The 20856-nt window shown below is 37.2% G+C and overlaps 1 protein-coding gene across 1 annotated transcript in view; it reads right to left on the reverse strand.

Annotated features, from left to right (window-relative positions):
• PAPSS1 (3'-phosphoadenosine 5'-phosphosulfate synthase 1) overlaps positions 1 to 20856 on the reverse strand; it is a 103969-nt gene that overhangs the window by 41620 nt on the left and 41493 nt on the right. Inside the window, exons 6-9 of the mRNA XM_033214941.1 lie at positions 7431 to 7544; positions 4366 to 4477; positions 2151 to 2356; positions 948 to 1083 (exon numbers count right to left, since the gene is read on the reverse strand). Coding sequence (XP_033070832.1) covers positions 948 to 1083; positions 2151 to 2356; positions 4366 to 4477; positions 7431 to 7544 — 568 coding nt within the window. The remainder of the gene's footprint in view (positions 1 to 947; positions 1084 to 2150; positions 2357 to 4365; positions 4478 to 7430; positions 7545 to 20856) is intronic.

Genomic DNA, 20856 nt, shown 5'->3' on the forward strand with positions numbered 1-20856 from the left:
CACCTCACCCGGCTAGTTTTTTTTTTTTTTTTTTTTTTTGTATTTTTAGTAGAGACGGGGTTTCACCGTGTTAGCCAGGATGGTCTCGATCTCCTGACCTCGTGATCCGCCCGTCTCGGCCTCCCAAAGTGCTGGGATTACAGGCTTGAGCCACCGCGCCCGGCCAACATTTTTTAAATGAAGTGAACATGATAAAAGTTCCATTGTTCCATTATTTGCTGCGATACAGGACATTCATATATTGGAAGTACACAGTGTATATTTGGTGATGTTAGGCTTAACCAGCTGATTCTTCCTTGTTAAGTTTCTTTTACTTCTATAATTCTATACCAAAAATTTGTACCCAAAGACAGTTGATGAATTGTTTTGAGAATTATTTCTACACACAGTGTTGTTTCTTTTAATTTTTGCTTTAAACAACTTTCTCTATTGTTTAAATCATGGTCATGTTTCATTGGTACAATGGTATGATACAATGCTCATATATCATTATTCGCTATGATACATCACCAAATATACACTGTGCACTTCCAATATATGAATGTCACATAAAACATTCTGAGATATATGACATTCATATATATGTGTGTGTATATATATATGTCACGTAAAACATTCTGACATATAAAGCATATTTATATGAGTGAATTATTCAAATAATATTCTATAGTTCCATTCAGCTTTAACATGTGAGTTTTATAATAAATGAAAGGTAAATTCTATATTAGCATCTAGCTTCCAGAGTATTCAAAATAATGTCAAATCAAGTTATACCACTATAATGAAACTACACAGGTTAGTTTTGATTGACTACCTTTCTTTACATATTCCACTGCTATATTTACCTGTACTCATCATTGTTTTACATTTTAGTAAGCACTAGAAAAAATCTTCTAGAACTTTCTTTCCAAGCCAACCTCTATTAGATAATTAAATCCATGTCTTACCAGCATTCATATCTTTAAATTTCTGCTTTAGCTCAGTAGGAGTAAGACGATACTGATCAAGACCATCATTCCAATAAACTCGATCCAAGACTTGAAGATCTCCTCCAATCAGCCAATCTCCTTGTTCCATAACCATCTAATAGGAAGAAAAAAAAAATTTAATGGAAACGGAGATCAAAATAAGTAAAAACATTTCTCTCATATAAGCTAAATACAGTCATTATAGGCTACTCTCATCTTAAATGAGGTAAATCTGACTTATCAACTAAATTGACATTAGAAATGCTATAAAATTAGAATCGATTTTGTGATTTCCCAGAAAACTTGTGAAATAACTATCTGTACATATGAAAGGCAAACAAAAGCAATGTGAATAATTATACCTTTTCAAGTAACAAAAACATTCTTTTCATTATTATTGTACATTGATTAACAGAACAATTTGTAGCCCTCGGTCACCCCACACTCTGTGTTCTCCAATCCTAACCTTTTGAAGAATTAATGATCATTGAGTTAGATACAAATTCATGCCTTCCAATCTCCACACCACCTCAAATTTCTTACAATTTTACTACTTTCTTTTCCTGCATCTGAAAGGAGGAGCTATTACCCTCCAGGACCTGTTCATCTTCACAAGGCAGCTCCAGCCCTCCTTTTCCCCATGAGGCTTTGGCTTATGTGCCAACAACACGCCCAGCTTCTTTCTCAGTCTACCTTAACACACCTAACAACTGACAGAAATCTGACTTCAATAACATTTCACATACAACATACACATAAAATAAATGAGGTACTTTGATGAGAAATTATATTTCACTGCTTTCACATCAAACCACCCTGGTGAAGGCTCCCTTAGCCTCTACCTCACATGCTCATTATAAGTACATGCCTAGGCATACGACAAGACTGTATACTCCAAGAGCTGAAACACTGTGCCGGTGGTGTCCCTGGCCCTGCATTCCCAGCATCAGCACCTAGCTCTCTATATTTTAAATAGAGATTTAAAATATGTTTGCTGAATAAATATTTATCTGGACCAAAATGACAAGAGCATAAACACTCATCACACTAATCTAAGGTCCAATCTCTATTCTGCAAGATATTAATAATTCCAATGAAAAGTCAATACACAGAAAATGCCCACATTTCAGCACAAACATCACTGGCAAAAAAAGATAAAATGCAGCGAGTTTTTTTCAGCACCTTAATGTAGGGGTGGTTCTTGCATGTTGTTCCCCACTGTCTGGCACAGCGCTCCTCTTTCCTGTGCTCAAAAAACTCTGGATTACGAAGAATGGCCACACGGCGGCCCTCATACATCAGAGCAAATGCTGTACAGCCATCCAGCCTCTCTTTATCTTCATGAGTAGCAGTCAGAACTATAGGTACTGACAAGTTAATGACACCTCCTGCAGAGCACAAAAGAACATGAAACACACAGCTTGGATTACTCAACAGGCTTTACTTAGATCCACCTTTCACTTCAGGGGACACTTTTCAAATAATAAAAGGCTGTGGGTCCAGTGACAGTATTCAACTGGTACCTGGCACAGAAAAACGAAAGACAGAACAAGCTACAAGGAACAGAGACAATAAGCAATGAGCTCAGAAGTTAAAAAAAAAAAAGAACAGCAAAAATTAAAAGAATCAAATTGTCTTTGGGTACATTTTGGTATAGAATTACATAAGTAAAACAAACTATTTAACAAGAAAGAATCAGCTGGTTAGGCCTAAAATCACCAAATATATATTGTGCACTTCCAATTTTCCAATATACAAAGCAGACAAAGAGCTACGTTTCTGGGTCTTTTCAGGAAAAACTTAAATCCTTGTTGATAACAGGATGACATAATAACTACAATTTATGTGACAAGTTGATTAAGTATACTTGAGTATCCTTGAGATAGGAAGACAGAACTATCCAAAAAGTCTTTTTTTAACACAGTCAAATTCAAACTGATATCAGCTATCACCAACCAAGAAATAAAGACAGTAATGGTTGCATTTAAACCAAAATGTGTTGTCAGTGATACTAAAGGCACAGTCTCAGCATGCAATCTTGCAAGCTGTAAAAATCCTTTTTCTACTCCTCATCTGTAGGTTAGAAAAACAAAATGTGCTCTCATATTCATATTTGGACTATTTATATACTAAAGAAATCGTATTTTTGGACACCATGGCATATCTTCTTTGAACAAAAGATGTCAATGAGAGTAATGATAACTGCTTGGCTGCTTTTTAAATTACTACCAGTAGGTAAAGTGTAACATGGAAAATGAATAGGTGGATTTGCACCAAGCCCAAGACTAAATCATTATAAAGGAGGTAGCCCACAAGACTCTGCAATTAGTTCCAAGGAAGAAAATCAAAATGCAGTATTTAATCTTTATGTTCTTGTGATAAAGTTTCTTGAGAAGAATGATTAGGAATTATGTTTTCTAATATCTGTTTTACCACCCAGTTAAAAGAAGTCACAAAACAAAAAAACTTGGTAGCAATTATAGTAGGGTTCTGTGACATTTAAAAATATTTTCATAAGGTAGTAAATTAATCTTACCAACAGTATACAACACAAAATTAAAGTCTGCTGGATTATAATGATAATATGTTGGACATCTTTTTTTTTTTTTTTTTTTTTGAGACAGTCTCGTCCTTTCGTCCAGGCTAGAGTACAGTGGCACCATGATCTTGGCTCACCACACCCTCCACTTCCTAGATTCAAGCGATTCTCCTGCCTCAGCCTCCCAAGTAGCTGGGATTAGAAGCACAAACCACCACGCCTAGCTAAGTTTTGTATTTTTACTAGAGACGGGGTTTCACCATGTTGGCCAAGTTGGTCTTGAACTCCTGACCTCAGGTGATCCACTCCCCTCTGGTGATCCACTCATCTCAGCCTCTCAAAGTGCTGAGATTACAGGCGTGAGCCACCGCGCCTAGCCAACATCAATTTCTTTGACCATTTTTTGCTAATGTTTTAAAAGAATAGAAACGACCACATTTTTAGCCACATATTTCAGAATTTCTTAACTAGGACTCCACAATTCCTCATTAGAAGGCTCAAGCATGAGCTTCAGTACCACAAAAAGCAGCACATATATGCCCCGAGTGGGAAGCAGCTTTCCACAGTGATCAGGCAAAAACAGCATAGAATAACTGTATGTGTTTTACAATCCATCCTCAGTCCTGATCCCCAGATTTCCCTCTCTCTCTAAAATAAATAAGAGTCAGGAAAGGGAAAAACAAAAATGAGGTATCACGATTCACTTAAATAAAGCATTCGGTACTGATATAACTTAGTCTTATAATGCTACCTCTACTACGATGTTACCCTACTACTATTTGTAAACAGTGACAAATCTCTGCAATTATGTAATTTCTCTGCCATATATAATATAATTTTGAATGTAAAATGTCTTACCATCCAGAAGACAATCAAAATGAAGGCACTGCAAGTACTCCCTCTCTCTCATAAAGCCATTCAATGGGGTTGCCCAACCTTCTGCCAAAACCTGCACCCACTGCATATCCACCTAGTAAATTTGAAAGTAAAGCAAAATTTTCTATTGCATGTATATATGAGCAAAAGCAGTGATGATCTTCAGGAATTTAATTTTGAAAGCAATGGAAACAAATAGTGTAAGGATGAGTATAGATTATACCAAACTAACAAAGAATAAGGGCACTAGGAAAATATTTCCTTCTCCTATTAAATTTAAATAACATTAGGCCTCCAAGTATTTCTAATAAGGACAGCCTCTCCTAAACTCATGGTTCTCAACCTTTACCTCAAACCCCTGGAAAGCTTGCTAAAATGATGATTGCTTCACCTGCAGAGTTTCTGATTCAGTCAGCTTGCTGTGGAGACCAAGAATCTGTATTTCTAAAATGTTCCCAGAAAATGCTAACAGTGATGATCTAACACTTCGATAACCACTGTCCTTAACCAAGAGAAACTTTACGGCCAGATGAGGTGGCTCACTCCTGTAATCCAGCACTTTGGAGACCAAAGCAGGCAGATCACCTGACATCAGGAGCTCAAGACTAGCCTAGCCAACATGATGAAACTCAGTCTCTACTAAAAATACAATTAGCCAGGTGTGGTGGTGCATGTCTGCAGTCCCAGCTACTTGGGAGGCTGAGGCATGAGAATCGCTTGAGCCGGGAATCGCTTGAGCCCAGTAGGCAGAGGTTGCAGTGAGCTGAGATCACGCCACCGCACTCCAGCCTGGGCAGTAGACTGAGACTATGTCTCAGAAAAAAAAAAAAAAAAGTCATTGGGAGACAAGGAAACTCAAATGACCAATAAATGTATGCAAAAGATGGTTGTTCTCATAAATCATCAGGGAAATGTAAAATGATGGCATCATCATTTCACAAGAAGACTTCGACTTTATCTGTAAAGCTGCATTTCATCTGACAGTTTGGTACCTCTACAGTGCACCCAAGCACACAGCTTATGGTCTCCAAAAGGAACTAGGGCTGGTTGGGGAAAAGGCTGAGTCCAATTATAGGACTAGAAGGTACAAAGTGAGCCTGGAACATCTTGCTGAGCCAGGAAGCAAGGAATCTTTCCAAGATTAACAAACTCTTGTTGGAAAGACACAGGCATCGCCCCACTGGCCAGCTAAGACCATTTAAACTTCAAAAGGGAAATATTGGCTGAGGTCACTTGACATACAATAAATAAGAAGAGCCTTGGTCCATCAAGTGACTCACAAAAAAGTGACCATAAAGTACTATATTCTCTGTATTCTAAAAAAAAGGTGTATAGAATTAAGTACCTTCTGTTCTGTGGTCTTGTTAAGAAAAAAAAAAAAAAGGAAGCCACTGTACTCCAGCCTGGGCAACACAGCGAGACTCTGTCTCCAAAAAAAAGGAGAAAATTTAAATAAAATATTTTCCAAGAAAAGTCTCTTTTACCCATGACAGAGTACTCTGCATTTTGCAAGACTATTATTTCTTGAACTTTGAGATTTCTAGCATATCCCAACAGAAAGTTAAAGGACCAATGAACAACGTACTTATCGTTAATGTAAGCTGGATATGCTCATTTTTTAACTGGGCATACAGCAGTGGCTCTCCAATGAGAAAATAAAGCACCTGGCCGAGTGGCATGCAGTAAAATGCAGCCTACTCTTTACTCCCAGAGTATGTGTGTCAATGTGTTCCACTGCAAAATCAAATACTGGTAAAGTATTCTCCTGCTTCAATTCACAGGAAAAAATCTGTATTCATGGAGAAATTTTTTTTTCCAAAACCTCTGATGGTGGCTACTACTTGTTTCTACTGGAATTCAGTTCTAGATGGTATCTGTTAGGGGTTGAAAGTCTGTGTCCTCTCAAAATTCCTATATTGAAGCCCTAACTCCAATGCTACCACACTTAGAAACAGGGCATGTGAGGAGGTACAAAGAATGGCAGTGTGCCTTCCAGATGCTCTGCCAACTGAAGAAATTTGAGAACCAATGAATTGAAAAAACATTCCATTTAGAAAAATCTACTGTCTTTCTGGATTCTAGAATCTGACATGTAAATTTTTAGTCATTCATTCTCCTTCTTCTTCTCTCTGCCTTTATCTGCGTGTATTCACTCCATGCAGTCTGTAAGCAACAAATTCTGTTATTCTTTTGTAAGAGTTCACTTCCTGGGCTGCTCTGCTCTGTAGTTCTCCCTTCTTGTCACTCCCTGGGATGTCCTGGTTTCTGGTCAGAGACCCAATCACACACACAAAGTGCACCAATATAATTTACTCCCATCAGGGATTTCGGTAATGACTTAAAGAGTCTTTCTTCAAGCCTAGAAGTTTTGTTTTGTTTTCCTTTCTCCTTACTTTCAGATGTGGCACTTCCCTGGGTATTTTGGGTTTTTACTATATTAAAAGAAAGGATGGGGAATCTAGCTTCTAGTCCAAATACTTACTTTTAATCTCCCTTTTTTAAAAGTATACATAAATTATACAACTTAAAATTCACTAAGATTTGAAAATGATAAATTATAGTTTCCATTCTCATCATGATTAACTAAGCAGTTGTATTGGGAAAGACAGCTAATGATATCATCAGAGCTAAGATACACAATAAAATTATTCTTAACAATATAAGATGGAGAGAGTCAAGTTTTGGCAAGGGATTAGAAAACATGTCTGAAGGGGAGAATGTTTACTTAATAACTATGGATTAGTATTTCTTGACCTTTTAGGACACATTATTTCTGATATGCCTAAAAATCTCATATAATATTTGTTCTTTGATACTTCAAAATAAATAAATATTACTCAAAGCAAATCAAAATCATAGTAATTTGGGAACGTGGTTGTACAAATTAAACACATTCCCCACCCTTAGAAATTGTGATATATACTACAACATCTTTGCCCCCCAGCTAATACCACCCCGGGCCTCAAATATTGCTGTAAATCACAAATTTAACAAACTACAGTACAAAAGGCTGTATCACTTGGTGTGAAAAAAAACAAAGAACTTACTTTGTTAATTTTCAGTGCTGGTAATGTTTCCGCATCTGTTTTTGCCAAATGAAGTTTATTTTCTGGCACATATAGTTCTTTTACTTCATAAGATGCATCCACAGGTACAATATCCTATATAACAACAGGAGTACAATTTAAATGTTTGATTCAAGAATTTAGAGTTCACCAAAGGGTATCTTAATGAAGAAAATCTCTCAAAATGAAACCAAAAAGTAGCATAAAAGAAGGCTGTGAGTGCTATGTTCCCCTCAATCAATACTCTCAAGCAGATAGTATCCCACATACAAGAAGTAATTAAGCACAATGTCCCATTATCTACTGGGAAATAATAAATTCCTAAAATATACTACATATGTCAAAATCAGGCAACTACAAATGAGAGGTGGCCTCAAGTAAGAGGTAACAACAAAAAGAATTTGGAAACAAGCAAACAAAAACCACCTGAACCATCACACTTATTATCTTTACCATATCACGAAACCATTTCATTCCAGCTTTTATATATACCTTTATCACCACTGTCAGGAGAGCCACCTTTTACCCATGCAACCCAGTAGTCTAGAATGTTAGCTTTACTTCCACCACTGTGGTTTGAAAATCAGAACTTTTTGATCCCACATGAAATGCAGCCTGGAATTTTTATCCAAGCTCCATGTACTCATTTATAAAACACTGGGATGGTGTTTTTCCCCATTTATACCACAAGTACATATTTGTGATAACAACCATCTACATACTGCTCATTAGGAGCTCTTTACAAGGTTTGTTCACAACACTTGACATATCCCTAAGAATAATTACTAAATGTGTTTAATCACTTTAATTTGTTTTAAAACAAATCTGTCAGGTAGCCTCTACAACCATGAAAAACTGGCACTGATGGAGGGCTTTTCATAGATGTGTCCAACACTTTGTTATTCGAAATAAAGTAATTCTCAAAAGAATGAGAAGATAAGCTAAAGACTGGGAGAAAAAATATACTCAAAAGGCATATCTTTAGATAAAGGACTGTTATCCAAAAGTATACAAAATAAACAATTAAAACTCACCAATAAGAAAATGAACAACTGAAATTTAAAACTGGGCAAAAGACCTGAATAGACATCTCACCAAAGAAGATACAGATTATAAATAAGCATATGAAAAGATGTTCAACATCATACGTCATTAGGAAATTGCAAATCAAAACAAGATAGCACAATATACCTATCAGAACAGCCAAAATCCAAAACACTGACAACATCTAATGTTGCCAAGGATGTGGAGCAACAGGAACCCTCGTTCATAGCTGGTGGGGATGCAAAAATGGTACAGCCACTTTGGAAAACATTTTGACAGTTTGTTACAAAACTAAATATACTCTTACCAGCAACTTCACTCCTTGATATTCACCCAAATGAGTTGAAACCGTACCTCCACTCAAAAATCTGCACAGGGTGTTTAAAGCAGCTCTGTTCAGAATTGCCAAAAGTTGACAGCAACAATGTGCCTTTAGTAGGTGAATAAACAAACTGTAGAACATCTAGACAATGCAATATTAGTCAACTCTAAAAAGAAATGAGTGCCATGAAAACATGGAATAGCCTTAAGTGAGAACTGCTAAGTGAAAGCAGCCAATCTGAAAAGGGTACAGACTATATGATTCCAACTACATGACATCAATTTTGCTGTGAACCTGAAACTTCTCTTTTAAAAAGTCTGTTTTTTTTTTTGTTTAAACAATACAGAACAACAAAAAATGTAATTCAAGATGAAAGAACTGGATTTTTAAGGACATTCTCCACTATTTTTCCTGAGGAATAGATGTTCTTTAGAAAGAAACTTCAATTTATATTTGATCTTACATGACATGTTCAGTAGAAAAAAAAAAGGCAGATATGTCAATCGAAGCCAGATGACTTCAGGAAAGACCTAGGTGCTACCACTCAATCAATCAACAACTATGGGTTCTGAAAACCTAAAAAGAAATATTATCTTACATTTCTCCTACTTTCTCACACATCCTGTTTCCTCAAAGACGGAACAAGAGACAGTTCAGCAATGGCTAAATATATGCCGAAATCAGGCTCCTCCTACTGGTAAATTCAAAGTCTTTGTCCTTTCTAATAATTAAAAAAATAAATAAAAGAAGAATAAACATCAAGGAAAAGAAAAAGAAATGTTAAAATCAAAAGACAGACAAGAAATAAACACTGCTATACACAATAGCAAATTCAACCAGCTGCGCTGCTCCTGGGGTGCAGACATGAACGACATTTTCTGGAGGCCCCTTGTCCCTCTATGGTCTCACTGTTCACAGGAGGAAAGCAGGAAAGTGTGTAAGGCACAAACCCGGCACAGCATTAGACTCTTCATATACCTGCCAAGTCTTCTGCAATTAACCTTCCAGCAGGCACCCATAGCCAAAAGCTAACTATTGTGTTTACTGAGGGTAAATAATACATGAGGGCATTAAAAAATAATGGTGAAGGAAGAATGTTCCATCAGCTGCTTCTATGTGCTCTTTGTAGATACAAATATGAATGATACAACCATGCACTAATGGGGCAGATTATTTCTAATGAACCCACACTATAGAGGGCATGTCTTAAATTTTGCCAAGGAGTTCAAAGCAGTGACAAGTAAATACACATAATTTATACATAATACCAGGAGGGGAAACCACATATAGAAAAAAAAAAAAAAAAAAGGACTCTTCCTTAAATCTAGCACGAGATATAGCTTATCTTCCAACTCCAGAATTATTTTAATACATCTATTTTAAATTATAAAATAGCAGCAAAGAGAACTTGGGAATGAGAAAAACAAATCACCCTGTATCCCAGATACGGTTATCATTGCCATTTTTCTATCTTCCCTTTGATCTGGTCTCCATCCATAGGCACATCACAGGACAAATGGTAGTTTAGCAGTCTGTACAAAGCCTATTATTTCAAGTAGAAAATAAAAATTGAGAGTCAATTTTTCCTAGAATGACAATATGATGTGCATTAAGTGAACTACACATACATTCCGTATGTTCAATTAGCTTCTTGGATATGTAAAGCCTCCAAAGATGCCTTGAGGCATACAGATTCTCTGCAGCTACAAAGTAAAGAACTGAAATCCTCTATACTAGGGGGAGAAAACACTAAACATAACAAGTTACACAAAAAGTCAGGCACTCATTAGGACTTTTGTGAGGAAGAGTATGATACGGTTTCACTCGACACTTACATATTTACATAATCACAAAGCTTCAGGGACATAACATCTTTAAAACCAACAAGATACAAAAAGCAACAGGGGTCTATAGGTCAGTTATTTCCAATATTCTTATCACTAAGAATATGAAGTAAAAACAGAGGGCAGAGGCTGTTTAAGATCTGAGTTCCAATTCTTTTTTTTTTTTTTTTTTTTTGAGACGGAGTCTTGCTCTGTCATCCGGGCTGGAGTGCAGTGGCCGGATCTCAGCTCACTGCAAGTTCCGCCTCCCGGGTTTACGCCATTCTCCTGCCTCAGCCTCCGGAGTAGCTGGGACTACAGGCGCCCGCCACTTCGCCCGGCTAGTTTTTTTTTTTGTATTTTTAGTAGAGACGGGGTTTCACCATGTTAGCCAGGATGGTCTCGATCTCCTGACCTCATGATCCGCCCGTCTCGGCCTCCCAAAGTGCTGGGATTACAGGCTTGAGCCACCACGCCCGGCCCTGAGTTCCAATTCTAAGAGTGCAATCTTAAGCATCTTACAACGTGTCTCCCAGTTGTTTAAAAAAAAAAATACAAAAAGATACACACATACATGTTATAGGACTGTTGTGACAATCTAGTGACTTAAAGTACCTGAACAGTGGAGGATAACATTAGTGAGAACTGACTATAACACCACACATTGTTCTAAGGGCTTCATGTGAATTTTAATCCATTAATCTTCACATAGTCCTACTTACGAAGGCAGAAGAAACTACTGCTATCCCCTCTTTACAGAGGAAATCGAGGCCCAAGAGAGGTCAACGACTTGACCCAAATCCCTGCAATACTGTCTTTCAATGGACTTAACACAAAAAGAATACTCAATAATTAGACTACACTTGCTACATGCCAGGAACTGTTTAAGCACTCTGCATATATCAACTCATAGAATCCTCTGCACAATCCTGAGACAGGCACTTTAATTATTTCCCATTTCACAGATGAGTGAATTGAAGTCCAAGAAACTAGACTATATCTTCCAAGGTCATATAGTTGAGAAATACTGAAAACTAAGGTATTAAGTATTTTGTCACACAAATTTTTCTTATTTTCATGATTTTATTAAACATAATTCCCAAGTTTTTAATCAGCATGTGATCTTTCAATGCGTTGCCAAGGTTCTAGAGAAAAATAAAAGATATTCAATATTTCAGTTAGGCCTAAACAGTTCTACTAAAGACAAGTAAGCAATTTGCAACCGACTGTTCCAAACCCTGCCACTGTGAATAATCAAGAACCTCCATTTCCACTACTGAGTATCACTTAGCAGGATACGCAGCCTGGGAACAAATGACAAAGGACTCCAGAAAAGAGAAGAATCTCATTCTCAACTTCAATGATAAGAAAAACTCTATATAAAACTTTCTTTGCCATCTCTGAAATGTGTATTATTGTAAGGATGGGATATCTTTCTGTACGCTGACTATGGGGCTTTACTAGTCTCCCCCAGGTTTACTGCTGAAAATTGTCACAATTCTAGAGAAGCAGAGGAAAGCATGCAGCAGACACATCTTCTGATTTTTACTGGCCACAACAAGGCATGTTTAACTGGTTTCCTAAACCAGCATCCCTAGTTCAGCTCACAAAGACTGAAGACCAGCAGCAGTGTGCATGGCCCACCGCAATGCTCCAGGCACAGGGCTGGGGCTATTCTCTTCCCTCCACCCCGAAGCCCCCACAACACCTAGAGCACACTCAGGTGCATCTCCGCTTCCTCTGAAGAGGTGTTCCAAATAAGAACTCTGCACTAACATATTTCCATAGATGATGTCTAGATGTCTACCATTACCTTCCAACCATATCCCCAAGTTAAAAAAAAAATGTACAAATAATTTGCGATCAAATCTATCTCCAAGGTAACTATTTTGAACACGAAAAGGACAATATCTATACTGTAAGCCCCATCAAATTACTGAAATGTTTTGTGCACTAATAAAGTTATTCATAATTGAGCATACTTTTTTATTAATATGCTACTTTACATGTATTAACAAAGGTTATAACCACTTTCTTTTCAAGAAAAGAAATTTTTTCATTATTTTGTTTTTGAGTCAAAATAACTTTTTCATTAGAAGCATTTCATGAAACTCTTCCCTTTTCAAAATTCACACCAACGATATTTTTAAATGGATTTTAGCCTCATAACTTCAATACAAAATTCTTCTGATACCTAACCAATGCCAAAATAAACATTCAAAAGGTTGCTACTGTTTTTCTCTTCTAAAAAAGATACATAGAGTGAACGCTTTGGGAATTAATGCAAAAATAGCATGAATCAAGAGGAACTGGGAGCATCTGCTCAGTCTGTGGAAATGTGTTATACACAGATTCTATGTGTAAAGACAAAAGGACTCAGTCTCTAACAGGAATATAAAAAGAATCTTAAACATGCAGATGCTGCCAGCTTCTAGCACATTCCAGTGACAAATCTCAGTTTCCAAAACCACTACTAAACATCTGAAAGGAGCAAAACCACCTCAAAGTGAGACAAGATATCTGGACAACAGAAAGTTGAAGTCCCTGCCACATAAGCTATCCACTTTATTTGGGATTCATTAGGATTTCCACAGACAGAGCTATTAGAAACAACGTGCTCTTCTTCAGTTTGTACATATAAAACCCTTTGTTTCATGAAATGTCCTTTAAAACACAAATAGATCACAAGCCAGGCCAGGAAAAAGTCTGCACATACCTGGACACCTCACCTCCAATCTGAAAGGCTCCAGTCACCCAGCACTGAAGGGTGAAGGGGGCTCAGGGAGGTCCTAGGAGTCCTCCTGAGCAGGGGATCAGTAAATGACCCATACTCTACTATTAATGAGAGGTGAATTCTGTAACCTGTAAGTCTAGAGATATTATAAATTTATAAGTATTAATTTAATTTTAAAATGTAACACAGGGTACCCAGAATGTTTTTTGTTTGACTTTGACAGTCTAAGATCTAACATATGTTGTATCCAAAAACAGACAACTGTTTTTGTTTTCACCTGGAAACTGGCAGGCAGGGCAAACAACACACACTACATGAAAGTGGTAGCTCTCGCCTCTCATTTTAATCTTCCTAAAGAACTCTGAACATGTTAATACAATGATTCCACATTTTAAGTTTTCCTTTAAATACTTTCTGTACTTTTTTCTTGAGCCAAATCTGCCCAACAGATTTGAACACAAGGGCACATTCATATTTTTATGTAACTATTAAATTTCTATTATCTAAACTACATGCATCCAAAGCATGAACACCAAACGACATTCTGGCAACACTTTAAAACTAAGCTGCAAAGTCTGGCTTTTATGTGCAGCATAAAACCCACTTAGAGCACTAAACCACCATTTCTTAAAAAGACAAACCTTTAAATAATTTATAGCACTAGTAAATCTAGAGTTCCTGGTAGATTTTAAAACAGTATTTAAAGTATCACTTTAGATTAAAACCAGCAGCAAGAAGTCTACTTCCTTATGTCATAACAAGCCAAGTTAAAATGCAATACTAGCAGGCCATCTAGTGACCAATTTAGGGTCTAGGAAAATAAAAAATCCTGATTTGTTAGTGTCTCCTATTTTCTTAAATAAATACATACCAAACAAAGAAAGTGAAGATGCTGTGAGAAAATGCTGAGAAATGCAGCCTTTTTATGAATGACCACTTTATCTATCCCGATTATATTACATAGTCACAGTGAAAGAGAAGGCAACCCAGAAAATGACAGAGAATTCTTAACTTTATGTAAAGTATCCATGGTAACCAAAGGACCCATCATCCTATACTATCCATTGTACAGCATACTAAAAACATTTTTCTTGGACAATGAAATAAATACTGTATCTTACTGAAGACCATTAAACTCTTCCAGTTACAATTCACTTCCAAAGAGTCTCTCCAAAGGAATACAGAGCAACAGATAAAAGCAAACTCTACCTACCACTATTATTTCCATGAAGACGGTGCTTTTCAAACACCTTCATTCTCTGGGAAGTCCCAGACTATAGTACTTTCTTCTCTCTAATAAGAAGTGGTATACAATGGGAAATATATACAGTGTTTGGTCTTTGTCCTCAGTTCTTGGCACAGAGCTCCTAAAACCCTTGAAATCCCCTAAGTGATCAATGTGTCTCTGGAGTGCTGAGGAGAGGACTCTTGGCTGAAGGGCTCCTAGACAGCTTCATGATGAGGACTGGGACCAGAAAGTCCAAGTCACCATCACAGGGTTGAAACTTTCAGCTTCACTCTTCTCCCCTGACCTCTGGGGAGCAGAAAGGCATTAGAGAGATTGAGTTCAATCACCAATGGCCTATGATTTAATCAAACGTGCAACTTAAAGCCTACATAAAAACGTCTAAATGATGGGGTTCAGAGAGCCTCCTGGTTGGTGAGCACACGGAGGTACTGGGTTGGGGGTGGGGTTGAAGATCATGGAGAAAACATGGAAGCTCTGCCACCCCTTCCCTGCACATCTCTCTTCCATCTGGCTGTTACTGAGTCTATAAGAAACTGGGAGTAGCAAATAAAGCATTTTACTGAGTTCTGTGAGTTGTCCTAGCCAATGATCAAACCTAGTGTGGGGACAAGGTAGGGAGGTAGGAAATCTTGGATTTATTATCAGCCAGGCAAGAAAGTGGGTAGCCTGGGCACCCCATTTGGGCTGGGATCTAAAACAGGGCAGTGTATAGGAGTGAGCCCTTAACCTGTGAGGGCTGAGCTAACTCCAGATAGCTAGGGTCAAATTTAAATTGAATCACTGGATACCAGATGATATCAGAGATTAAACAAACTGGTTATTGTGAGGAAAATAGTCTTCAAAAGTCTTAGAAAACTAAGCTTGAAAAGTGGATAAAATGTACTTAGCTTATTTTAGAAATAAAGTTGTCATTATAGAGAGTATAACCCTTTACCACTTAGATTTATGTTTTAGGACTTACAGAAATCATAATTCACTAGGCAAAATGTGCCTCTTTCCAAGGAAAATTAGATAACCTACAAACACCTTTCTTATTGCGCTTACACAGAACAAGCATTTCACACTAGCTGGGCACAGGTATGAGCAGTTTATTTCTTTAATGAACATTCTTTCCAACCCAGATAGTGTTGTCTTTGATCTGCTCAAGTACTTTAAAAGTACTCAAGAAATAATCTTTCTAAGGTCAACGAAATGCCCATGCCTCTTCCATTTCTTAATCCCAACTACAGTTAGGGAACAACTGATCAAGGAATGTGAAAGAGAGTCAGAGAAAAGATTCTATTTCAGAAATAAACTAGAAATGGAAAGAATCTGGATACAAGTAAAGGCAGTGTAGTAGAAACATGAGTGTGTAGGCTGCAGAACCAATCAGAACTGTGTGCAAACCTCACTCTCTCTAACTGAACTATCTGGGAGAAATAACTTCACCTCTGGAATCTGTTTCCTCATCAGCAAAATGAAGATAATTATAAATACTTATCAGTTTCAATGTAAATTGGATGCAATAATGCCACTGCAGTACCTAACACAGGGCCTAACACATAGTAAGAGTTCAACTGATAAGTTACTACTGATGGTCTCCATCTCTGCCTGTGATGGTTAATACCATGTGTCAACTTGATTGGATGGAAAGGATACAAACTACTGATCCTGGGTGCGTCTGTGAGGGCATTGCCAAAGGAGATTAACATTTGAGTCAGTGGGCTAGGAAACGCAGACCCATTCTTAATCTGGGTGGACACCATCTAATCAGCTATAAGCACGACTAGAATATAAACAGGCAGGAAAATGTGAAAAAAGAGACTGGCCTAGCCTCCCAGCCTACACCTTTCTCCCATGCTGGATGCTTCCTGCCCTCAAACATCAGACTCCAAGTTCTTCAGTTTTGGAACTCAGACTGGCTCTCCTTGCTCCTCAGGCTGCAGATGGCCTACTGTGGGACCTTGTGATCATGCAAATTAATACTTAATAAACTCATATATATATATGTGTGTGTGTGTGTGTGTGTGTGTATATATGTGTGTGTATATATGATGTGTATATATGTGTGTATATATATGTGTATATATGTGTGTGTATATATATATTCCATTAGTTCTGTCCCTCTAGAGAACCCTAACATACTGCCCATGGCATTCTCTTTCAGCACACATGTTTATATATCCTTTTACATAATGCTGGTTAATGTAGGACCCCTAACCTTCACCTCCCTACTCCAAACACATACTCTAAAGCTACATAGATTTAGTTATTATTCCTTGCTTTAAAGCAACATGGTACGTGATATATTCATCCCCTTCACCTCCCCATCTATATTTAGATTGTACTGTGTGTCCTCCCATAACCCACCTTTGGAAAACCTAGCAAATGTCTTTGTGATAACAATGAAGTTGAATGAACTGAATTTGCTACCCCTGGCTACAGGCAGTTCGATATGAAAAGTACACATTATAGCAAGTCACTTTGCAATGAAGTACAGTGGGCAAATGCACAACTGGCATGTCTAAGGATAAACTTTGAGCTGAATGTCAGGTATTCACTGGTTTCTCCATGTGCCCTAATGCCCACTGGGATTCAACTTAGTAAGAAAAACAACCAAAAGAAAATAAATGCCAGATATAGTTGTGTGTATATGTGTATTTCTTCCTTCAATTGCATTTTAAAATTCTACATCATAGTATAAAAGAAGAGAAATAAATGAATCTATATATGGTCATTCTAGTCTATACCCTATAAACAAAATAACAGTGGTGAAGACCAAACATTAAGGTCCATGAGGCCAAAATGTTTATTGGTTAATTCACTGCCACATCTCCAGTGTTCACAAAAGTGCCTACCACATATAGCACCATCGATTAAATTAACTAAAAAGATCAACTAAGTACAACAGAGAAATACATATGCTTTCATTGGGAAGTGAAGTCATTTATTCAGAAAAGCATGTAACAAATATTGAAAAGGAGGGTGATATCAAAAGAAAGCTATCAAATTAAGTAGGCATTTGCATTTCTTCTTTTGTCACCACCCACCTTTAAGATAAAAATTAACAGTTTTTCAAAAGAAAATTTCTCTCTCCTAAATGAACACAATCAGAATCCCTTACTGGATGTAGATTTAATTACATCTCACTTAAGTGTAAGGAGAACACTCCTGAAAGTAAAAGCCAGAGGTGTAAGAAAATGACTGAAATTCTAGATGCAGAATCCAACATGTCCATGAACAAGTTTCTTCATTTCTCTGAACTACTTCAAATGTGTACTGTATGAATAAAATTAAACAACATATGAAAAGAGCTTAACACAAAGACCATTTGGAAAACTACCACAGTAATTCAGGTGAGAGATAGTTGGAAGCTAAATTAGGAAAAAAAGGCCATTTTTCCAACTGAAATAAACAGAACAAGTTATTTTAAAAGACAACATACTACATATATATGTCCCTTATAATAAGGACTCAGCAAATGTTAATTTCTTATCTATCCTTCTTTTTCAATGAAACTGTCCAATCATCAGATTGTCTAGCAGGCATAATATAGATTAGTATCCATATGAAAGGAAGAACAATTAGCATAATCATTAATTAGGTACAAATAAATTAGGAGAAAGGCATTAACTAAGACCACAGAGATAAGACAAGCAATAGCACCAAACTATGAAGAATTGTGAACACAAATCATCTCTCCTCTTTATTTTATCTTATTTTCAGTGATGTATTTTATTTTATTATTTTTTTTTAATTTCAGACAGGGTCTCACTCTGCCATCCAGGCTGGAGGGCAGTGGCACAATCATAGCTCTCTGCAGCCTCAAACTCCTGGGCTCAAGAGATCCTCCAGCCTCAGCCTCCTGAATGGTTGGGACATGCCACCACACCTGACTACTTTTTAAAAAAAATTTTCGGAGACAGAGACAGGATCTCACTATGTTGCCCAGGCTGGTCTTGAACTCCTGGCCTCAAGCAATCTTCCTGCTTCAGTTTCCCAAAGTGCTGGGATTACAAGTGTGAACCACCACACCTGGCATACAAATCGTCTCAATTCCATAAACAATGGGAAAATCAGTAAGTGTTTTAGAGCAAAAAAGGGAAATGCTTAGACTACACTTTAGAAAGATGATTTTGTGAATATCATAGGATGGACAAAAGGGCACACAGAACTGGAGGTGTGGTAACCAGTTAGGGGAATATGGGATAGTATGATCCTAAAATCACACAGTGTCAATTTACCTTCAGTTTTTAAATCATCAGAGAAAAAAACGCAAGATGCAAAGTCCTGTGCATCACAAATACCACAGGAATCTGTATTTTCATTATATAGAATTATAGTTAAAAACCAACTGAACCCTGAATACAATGTGGAATCCTGGATTGAATCCTGGAACAGGAAGAACGTTAGTGAAAAAATAAGTGAAGAGCTGCAAAATTTTCTCAAAACCAAGTTTTGTTTTGTTTTTTTTTTTCCAAGAAAAACTTAAAATTATCCTCCTCCCTGAAGAAAAAAAAGAGCTTATACATAGGGAAAGTGTCAAACCCAAAGGATACTATTCTAAATAGGGCCCCAAAGAAGTGATTACGAATTTAAAGAGAGAAAGATGGGACGAAGATGGGAGAAACCTGTGGCATCCAACACAAATCAAGCTTAATAATCCCATAAACATGTCTGAACTATCTGGAATTTATAGTCAAAGATTAATAAGCCCCATAAAATTATATAAAATGGTATCTGTTAAATATGTGCATTTTTCTAGGATTTTATAAAACACTTATGAATCACTAACTAGATATTTAAAAAATCAAAACAAATAATAAAACTGTATAGCCATCTCTCAGTATCTGAGGGGAATTGGTTCCAGGACCCCTTGAGGACACCAAAATCCACAGATGCTCAAGTGATATAAAATGGCACAGCATTCACATACAATCTACATACATCTTCCCATACACTTTATATCATCTCTGGATTACTTATAATACCTAATACAATGTAAATGTTATATAAGTAGTTGTTACATTGTTTTCTTTTTAAAATTTGTATTCTTTTTCATCGTTGTATTAATTTTCCTGAATATTCTCAATCCATGGTTGTTTGAATCCACAAATGTGGAACCCACAGATACAGAACCCCAGATAAAAAGGGTCAACTTTGTAACACTGATATGGCAAATTTCAAATTAAAAAAAGATAGGTTCAGTATACAAAAAAACTCAAACAAAACTACGATCAAAATGAAAAGGAAAAATACTAGAACTATAGTTTCAATAAAAATGAGATGGATTTAATATCTATGTCTATAACTAGAATTTTATACAAATTTCTAAGAAAACGACATACAACAGCAACAGAGTAAAACTGAAGAGAAAGGATAAACAATGCATTGAAAACAAAACAGACATTTCAAAAGACAGCATCACCTAACAAATGAAAAGGCCAGCCAATCTACAATCATAAACTTTCTTGAGCCCATTGCAGAACTGAGGTGAAAAAAAGTAGTGAAACAAGTGACAAGTCCCACCAAGAAAAGATCAGGCACATGAACTGCTTACCTTTAGCAGAACATGGAAGGAAGAGGTGGCTACAATAAAGGCAGGTAAGAGGAAAAGAGCTAAAATGTCTTTAAAACTTTTAAAGGCTGAGTGTGGACTAGTGTGACAGGCTTAGTACAATGGGGGACCGGGGGTACCACACACAAGGGGTCCTGAACTCACTCACAAACATGCCTATGGCAGGTGCTCAGAACATAAATCAGGAGGAGGTCTAGAGACTAAAAAGAGTCTTCCTCAGTGGGGCACAGGCAAAAAAAAACTATGCTCACTCACTAGACCCTTCTTTCATAACCACAAAAGCCTTTAAGCTAAAGAAAAAGGAAAGGAAACCCTCAAACCTTCCCAGGGTCCTCTGTTTCTGGGGGAGGGGTGGAAGCAAATATGGTCTGCCAAAAAGAAGGAGATGAAGGAAATCCTTTTGGGCTCAAGACCCTGCATTCATACAAACCAGGTAGCCAGTACAAAACAGATACAAAACATGCTAATGCATGTGAGGAAAAGAAAACTCCCCTCCAAGCCTCCCAGGGTGAAAGCAGAGATTAGCTGTTACGCAGGGAGAGGAAGAAGCACTGAGAAAAACCCACCTCAAGACTCAGGAACACAGTTCAAGCCTTAGACTGAAGGTGGGCCAGGAAACTAAGAATCATCACCACTTCCCAGTCATGAGCCTAGCACCAAGTGATAAGCCACAGCAGTA

This window comes from Trachypithecus francoisi, unplaced genomic scaffold (assembly GCF_009764315.1).
Source record: "Trachypithecus francoisi isolate TF-2019V2 unplaced genomic scaffold, Tfra_2.0 Lachesis_group1, whole genome shotgun sequence".
NCBI classification, from domain to species: Eukaryota; Metazoa; Chordata; class Mammalia; order Primates; family Cercopithecidae; genus Trachypithecus; species Trachypithecus francoisi.